Source organism: Emys orbicularis, chromosome 6 (genome assembly GCF_028017835.1).
Source record: "Emys orbicularis isolate rEmyOrb1 chromosome 6, rEmyOrb1.hap1, whole genome shotgun sequence".
NCBI classification, from domain to species: domain Eukaryota; kingdom Metazoa; phylum Chordata; order Testudines; family Emydidae; genus Emys; species Emys orbicularis.
In genome coordinates, this window is record NC_088688.1 from 108,253,680 (window position 1) to 108,261,856 (window position 8,177).

Sequence of the window (8,177 nt, forward strand, 5' to 3'; positions counted from 1 at the left end):
TGCATCCCACACGTGAATCTGTGACAGTAGCAGATTTTGTATCGTTAAATCAGGAAAGATGAGTAACAATTTTCTCATGTTTAAATTACAAGAAAGTCATTATTGCCCTGAGTCTGTTTTGTTAATTGCTCAAATTGAATAAACCTGGCAGTCTTATTCCAGAATATATGTATTATTCAGAAAATGAATGATTGGGTATCTTTTTTTAATTTTGTGTAAAATACACCTATTCCCTCCTATCTCAGAAGTAGTTCAATCTTGTTAATGTAATAAGAGCAGATGTCCAGGCATGTTACTATAAGAAAAGAGCAAAAGCTAAAATCATTATAACTGTTTTTATGGCTATGGAGAGCTTCCTTTAAAATCTTACCCAACCTTTTATATATTTATTTTTTTTCATTTCACAGTATCATCTGAAATACAAGGATTAAGAACGGTTGAAATAAAAAAGGTAAGTCGTACTGTAAAAATGTACTGGGAATTGGAACCCCTCAGCAGCTATAAATTAGTGTGTTTACACTGAGGATCTGGCCCTAGATTTTTACCTATTGGAGAGAGGCAGTGCTATGTCCTGAGACTTGTGAAAGACACTTTAGGTTTTCATGAACATATGTCTAGTTTTGTTAGTTAATCCATTTTATAGAACAAACACACCAATGGCAGCTTTACATCCGGCCCCTAGGTTTTCCAGCTGCTGTGGTGATGTAACACACAGATCCCCATAATATCAGTCTGAGTCAAGCATCTAGATTCCTGTAACCTACTTTGAAAATTTAAGGGACAAAGAATTAGCAAGAGTTTGAGCCATATTTTTATTTTAGTCATAGTCAGTTAAATCCAGAGTAAATGGAGTTTAGTAGGATTTACAGTCCCAGTTTTTATCATATTTTTCTTATTGAATCATTTTCAGTTAGGATGTATTTATACAATAACTATTTTTAACTGTACTGTATTTAATAAAATCATCAGTATACAGATTCTGAGATCAGTTTCTCACACCAATTTTACACCTGTGCAGTTCCATTGACTTCCTGATCCTCCGACAATATGCAAATATCAGCAAAATCAGGCTCTTTTATTTTCCCAGTATTATTTATTGTTACAATTGGCTTGACATTCAGGGCTTTTCATTGTATGGATTTATTTTAGCTGCTTTATTCTCTCTGTCCCTTCTATAAATAGCTTTTTATACTGTGCTGAAATGTTATTTTGAACTTTCTAAAGCTGTTACTGCTGTGTGTGTCATACAGCAGCAATACACTAGGAGGAGTATTCGTCCTCTTTCTATATTTGCAGTGTTACAAAAGAGTGTACATCACCACAGCTAGTCCGATTACTTACAGATACAAAACCAGTAGATCCTCTTCTTAAAGCACAGGCCTATAAGGGGGGCAGTTTCAAATCATGGCTGCTATTTGAGTGCAGTGACAGAATCTGCATGCTCAAAACCCAGTTTGTTCATATAAATTGAGCTCAAATAGATTTTGCTCATGTATAGTTTCACTGGTGTGCACTATTGATAGGCCTGGTCATAAAATCAGGAGCAACTCCCCTGAAGACAGTGGAATTGCATGGGTGTAAAAACAGTGTAAGAGAGGTGGGGGGAAATCAGGCTGCAATGTGAAACCAATTTCATGCAAATGTGATACGTACACATGTAATTTACACCACACAAAGGGCAGCTGTATTGAGTCCTGTCTGAATTTTTTTTTTTTTTTTTTTTTTTTTTTTAGCAGAACTTAAGCTAAACAGCTTTAGGTTGAGATTCTTGATTCTTTCACTGTGGACAAGTTTGCTCTTTTTTTCCATCTCTTCTTTCCCCTGAGAGATCAACATTGTGCAAGAGGAGTTAAATTGTTACATGGCTTCCTCACTGCTTGGGTCATTGTTATAAAAGCTTTGGGTGAGCCAACACCCCCATCCTACGCCACAGTATCGCTTTTAATAAGCCTCATTATTGGCTACGCTTCCCAGTCATTGGTGCCAGGGAGCCTTATTCTGCCCAGTGGTTATCAGAGGCTTCATTCTGCAACTTCAGTGATAAGGGCTCTGTATAGTAAAAAATCAAGACAGAATAGCCAGCCTGATGGCACAGAGGTGTGAGCTCAAAATGCCTGCCAGGCAATCTACAGGGCAATAGTGAAGGTGGAAGGAACAGAGATTCACATCTTCTTGGCTAGAGTAAAAAATTCTCAGTGGTAGTGAACCAAAACAATTCAATTCATTGTTCCTTCTCCCATTCCTGCCTTCCGTTCTCCCCTCACTGTACTCTGTTGCTTGCTTACTAGCATCTATAGACGTTTTACGTCTCAACTTTATTTTTCCTTTTTTTCTCCACGAGAAACTATTGTCTTCAAAAAAAGGCTCTTTCTCCTACTTCTCTCAGTGAAGTTTCTTGTGACACACTATGTGAAAGACCCTACATGAAGACAAACTGACATGCTTTGAGGAATTTGCAATGGTGGAATGAAAGTGAAGAGGGCTGAGAGTGCCATATCCCCTCCCTGTACATTGACCTGGAGGAATTAGGGCTGAGTTCTTCATAAGTGAATAGTTGTTTTACATTCCTCAATTTTAGGGTGCCTGTCTTAAGACACCGAAAAGGGGCCTGACTTTGAGGGTTGGGTGTTCAGTGCTGTCTGAAAATCAGGCCCCTTTAAGAGGTCTCAAGTTGGGTACCCAAAATCTCTAGTCAGTCTTGAAAATCTGGGCCTAAAGGTAATTGTGTATTTTCTCTCAAGCAGTATCTTAATCTATTTTCCTTACTGTAACAGGGTCCTGCAGATTCCCTAGGAGTGAGCATTGCTGGAGGAGTAGGAAGTCCCCTAGGAGATGTTCCCATATTTATTGCTATGATGCACCCAAATGGAGTTGCAGCTCAAACTCAGAAACTCAGGGTAAGTTAATTGCTAAGAAAGGAGGTTGGTAAAAAAGCTTAATGTGATGGTGCTGAATAAATTACTCTGGCTTGGTCACAGAGTAGAGCCACATAGTGTATTCACTAGCGCTTCAGGCCATGCCAGAAATTTCTGCCATTCAAATCAAGAGTACAGTAGTTTTAGATGGTAGCATTTTTTTCACAAAGATTAGCAATTGGGGAGAAAACCTTAAAGCAACCTTGGAACATGGAGCCAGCATGGCTTTCAGATACCAAAGTGAAGAGCTTGTGGAGAAAGTTAATAGAGAAGTGTTATTTATCCTTTCACACAATACAAAAACCAGGGATCACTCAATGAAATTAATAGGCAGTTGGTTCAATACAAACAAGAGGAAATACTTTTTCACACCACACACAACTAAACTGTGGAAGTCATTGCCATGGGGTGTTGTGATGGCCAAACATATAACTGGGTTCAAAAAGAGCTGATAAATTCATGGAGGGTAGGTCCATCGATGGCTATTAGCTAAGATGGTCAAAAATACAACTCCATTTTTGGGTTGACCTTAAACCTCTGACTACCAGAAGCCAGGAGGGGGAGACAGGTGGATCACCTATAATTGCATTGTACTGTACACTCCCCCTGAAGCTCTGGTATGGGCCACTGTCAGAGATAGGATACTGGGCAAGATGAACCATGAGCTATCCCATATGGCAGCTCCTATGTTCTTATGTGTAGATAAATAGATCCCACATCTGTCCTGATTATTGGCACAGCAGACAGCAGCCTTCCCAGTGCCTGCAGTTATGTGATTTATTTTACTTCCTTCTGTTAGTTGCTTTTCCTGCAGCACATTCAACTTACCCATCTGTATGTGTAGGCTATTCTTGTTTTATACACCCACTGAGTGCAAAATTGGTATGAATGAGCGCATTACCACTTGCAGCCATATATGTCTGGTTTTAAGACCAGTTTGCATCACCACTGAATGTGGCCCATGTATTCCTCTGGGAGTTGCACTGGATTATTCCAGGCTGCATTTGAACCCGGGGGACCTGATGATAATATGCTACATTGGTCTGTCTTCCCAGAATGTGTAAATGTTTGACTGTCATCTACTGATTGAAATATCAGAGGTGTGTTGACTTCTAATGTCTAATTACAACTATGTAAACTATAATACTGTCATCTCTATAGTGTATGTAGGTTCAGATCTTAGAGGATATAAACCTCAATAACTACTACAGAATCAGGGCTGTTTCACCAGTTATCACTAGAGAATTATGACTTGCACTGGAAACAAAGGGCTAGATTCTCAGGTGGTGTAAGTTGCTGAAGCTTTGTTGAATTCACTAGAGCTGCCTTGATTTAAACCAGCTGAAGATCTGGGCCAAAGACTTTATTGTATCCAAGATCAAGAATATGCAGACAGGTGGTAAATATTTCCTTGATACTATATATATTTTTGCAAATCCTACTAGCTACTCAATTCAAGTATTCTTCATGGAAAGGGTACCATCTTATTTTGTGTTGGAGATGGCATGTAGATCTCAGTGACATAGCTTCTTATTAATGGCTGGCTTTTTAATTTTCTCTTCTGTAGGTTGGGGATAGGATTGTTAATATTTGTGGAACATCCACTGAGGGCATGACACACTCCCAAGCTGTCAGCCTACTGAAAAATGCTTCAGGCACTGTTGAACTGCAGGTAAGGAGTTTCTCTGCACTGATGTTCAGAATGCACTTTGCAGTTTTGATTTTGAGGCTGAAAAACCAAGAGTAACACACAGCTGCCCAGTTCTGAGGAAAACGTAGCCAGAGAATATAAAGGGTTGGAGGGTTATGTTGTGCAGTTTTCACATCCTCTCCATATTTTGCTCCAAAGTTATCATTCTTATTTTAGCTGAAAGGAAGAAAGGTTTTTTGCAACAAATGAGGCTTGTTTTGGTCATTTCACCTTTGTAAATACTGTGGTGTTAATCACTGTGTGCTCAGTTGTCCGAGCATCCCCTTCCTCATTTCACTGCTATCTACAATGTGCCCTCTCAGGTGGTGGCTGGAGGGGATGTAAGTGTCGTAACCGGTCAGCAACAGGATCCACCAGCTTCCAGCCTTTCATTTGCAGGACTAACCTCAAGCAGCATCTTTCAGGATGATTTAGGGTAAGTGCATATATTATCCTCGATGGATGCTTTCTAATTGAGTGACTATAAGACCCACTGGCTGGGACTGCACCTGAAAATTGCTTAGAAGTTGCAGCATGTGCCGAGTGAGGTGTCCTGCTAACTTAGTCGTGACTGTCACAGGAAACATATAACTGGGCTCCATAGGCCACATAGGACATTCTAGTTCATTTCAGGATACAATTCACTATGCTGATTTTGACCCATAAGGCTATGATTTGATTTGATTTCAGCACCGTAGAGACTGCTTCATTCCTTGTGTTGTAGTTGAGATCAGCTGAAGTACTTAAGCTAATTGCCCCCATGCTTAAATGGCCGGGCATTTTAAGTATGGATCTGTTGACTCTGGAACTCACTCTCCCTACCAGTCTATCAGAGCCTGAGTTTGTTGACTTGTCGGGTATGCTGCAAGGCACAGCTGTCCATTTACTGCCTGAGAGAGTGTTTTGGGGGCTTCATAGATTTTGATAGGTCACCTGATTTCCTGGGCCAACACAACCTCCATGGTGGTTGGGGTTTTTTTTGTTCTTGGGGCGGGGTGTTGGTGTTTTAATTTTATACATAATTATACCTGGAATTCATTGCAGACACAAATATTAGTAGATATTTAAATACATGATGTGTGTGCCCAAAAAGGTAGTTGGATGCCTACCTGCTAATATTTCCATCCTGAGTGCAAATATGTGGGCACAGTTCTTTGTGGTTGAAAAATTTAATTATTTCAAAGCAGACCATCACTGAAAATCAGCCCCCAAACTTGTAGGTATACAGTGTATATTATATTCTACTGGAGGAGTGGTGAAAAACGTGATTGAAATTGTAAGTTCTGTAGTTCTTATAGTCTGTCAAAACATTGCAAATTTCTAAAAATATAAGCCCAAACAACAGAAGAGAACAGGAATGACTAAACCAGGCTTAGGAATTGGTTGGGGCTGTTTTTGATTTTCTCTTGTATATGAGTTTTGGGGGAGGGAGGGATTTTTAAAATAATGTTGTAGTTTTTGTGGGGTTTATTTTGTTTCTCTCTGAGCTCCAGGATATTGGTACTTACTTATCCATAGGTAATAAGCATCAGTAGTGGACCATTCAAACAATTATGCAGTGTATTAAATGACAGAATGAATAAACTTCTGCAGCCAGAAGGTAAAATACCATGGAGAAGTTATGAAAAGAAACTGTAAATAAGTAACCAGCTTATGGCATTAAGCAGGATTTCAGTGGTTGACATGAACTGAAATATTCACCGCAATATACTTAAAATCCTGTGTAGAGTTCTCAGCAAAGGAAAGTTTATTTGTTAGTGTTGAAAGGTGAAGAGCCTCTTTGCTGAACAATCCACATACTGAACTAGACGTTCACAAAAGAAACAGGATAACTTCTTTTCTCTGTTGTAGGCCCCCTCAGTATAAGACCATTACTCTAGATCGAGGACAGGATGGTCTAGGCTTTAGTATTGTGGGAGGATATGGCAGTCCTCATGGAGATTTACCCATCTACGTTAAGACAGTATTTGCAAAGGTAAGTGCATAGGTGTAAAACTACTCAAACAATTCAGTGCTCAGGCTCAGCAGCTGATTTATTAATATATGGCCTGGGGAGAAGCCAGTGGATTCTGGACAGTTTATCTTATTGCTGTCTTCTCCAAGCAGGAATGCAGGTACCATTTAAAATTGTGTCCGCAGTTTGAGGCTTTAAGTAAACTGGGCCCTATTTTCTGAATTCCCAATTTGCTCACATCAAACATTTGGATTTGAGGATGTAATTTAGTTGTCCACTTTGGACAATTGGCCCCTCACTATTTAGTTTGCATTCTCTTCAAGCAGTGCTTGGGGTTAGTTTGAATTATTTGCTGTGAATATTGGAATCAAATATAGGCCAGAACCACTGGATCCAAACCTTAAGTTTGGAGAAGTTCAGATCCTGATCTAAACTTGGTGTATAGCAGGCCTGAGTCGGAAAACCAAGTAGGAAAACCTCCAGACTTTGACGTTTAGGTTCAGATCTGGATTTGATTTCTAATTTGAATTGTTGAGAACTTTGCCAGCCAATCCAAGACGGCTGAAGGAGTTTAAAAATTCCACAGCTCTGACTTATAGAATGTATGCATTACATCGTTCCCATGTTGTAAATGTAATTCCATTAATAAGGTGATGAGGACTTTCATTACTCCATCTGGTTAGTTTGCACAGTGGAAACTTTATGTAAAAACCTATAGGCAGATAGAACCAGCACCTACTAAGGACAAAATGAGCCTGGATTTCTAGTAACGAAAACTGATCAGCTTAGCCTTTCTCAAGCAGAAAAGTTTAATGTGTGCTGTATATTGAACCCATCTTACTAAGACCCTCTTTAGATTTCTCTGTGAACAGCTATAAAACCAGGAGTTTCAGAAATGCATGTCTGCAGTTACATGCTGTTTAATTTCAGGGTGCAGCAGCAGAAGACGGACGGCTGAAGAGAGGGGATCAGATCATTGCTGTCAACGGGCAGAGCTTAGAAGGGGTGACCCATGAAGAAGCAGTTGCTCTTCTAAAAAGGACAAAAGGGACTGTCACTCTGACTGTTCTCTCATGAACTGGCAGTCCAAATAATAGGATCAACAAGATTCCATTATCTACATTCCACATAGCAAAGAGAATGGAAATGTTTATGTAGCCTTCTTGCTACTCCAGCTTTACCAGACTGTTATATCACTGAAGAAAAAATAACACTTAATCATATTTTTGAACACAATAGAAGTATTTGTCTTACTGTCGAATCACTGGGATGGGCTTATGTAGTCTCTGGCAAAGACTTAAGGTTTTTTATTATTATTGTAATGAATACAGGTGACCCACCAGAACATGAAAGTTTGCATTAGTAACCGCATTGCAAAACTGGAATGTTTTGCAAAGAGGCTTGGAATATTTGAGATAGGTGTGGGAGGGAGAATGTGTGCGCTAAATAGTCAAGGGGGGAGGAGATAACTGAGACTATTTAAATAGCAGAAATAAAGTCATAGGAGGAACAACAGTTTAACAAAAGAAGATAGATGGAAAAATTAGTTAGAGAGTCCGTGTTGCTAATTACATGCTCCAGAAGCAAAATAATGGAGAGGGAGGTTGTTGAGTTTTTT

At 39.5% G+C, this 8,177-nt stretch overlaps 1 protein-coding gene across 1 annotated transcript in view; it reads left to right on the plus strand.

Annotated features, from left to right (window-relative positions):
- The window catches only part of MPDZ (multiple PDZ domain crumbs cell polarity complex component), a 123,903-nt gene extending 116,267 nt beyond the window's left edge, over positions 1-7,636 (plus strand). The window contains exons 43-48 of the mRNA XM_065405917.1: positions 408-451; positions 2,775-2,897; positions 4,483-4,587; positions 4,929-5,041; positions 6,457-6,580; positions 7,490-7,636. Of these exons, the coding sequence (XP_065261989.1) occupies positions 408-451; positions 2,775-2,897; positions 4,483-4,587; positions 4,929-5,041; positions 6,457-6,580; positions 7,490-7,636 (656 nt within the window). The remainder of the gene's footprint in view (positions 1-407; positions 452-2,774; positions 2,898-4,482; positions 4,588-4,928; positions 5,042-6,456; positions 6,581-7,489) is intronic.
- The last annotated feature ends 541 nt before the right edge of the window (positions 7,637-8,177 follow it).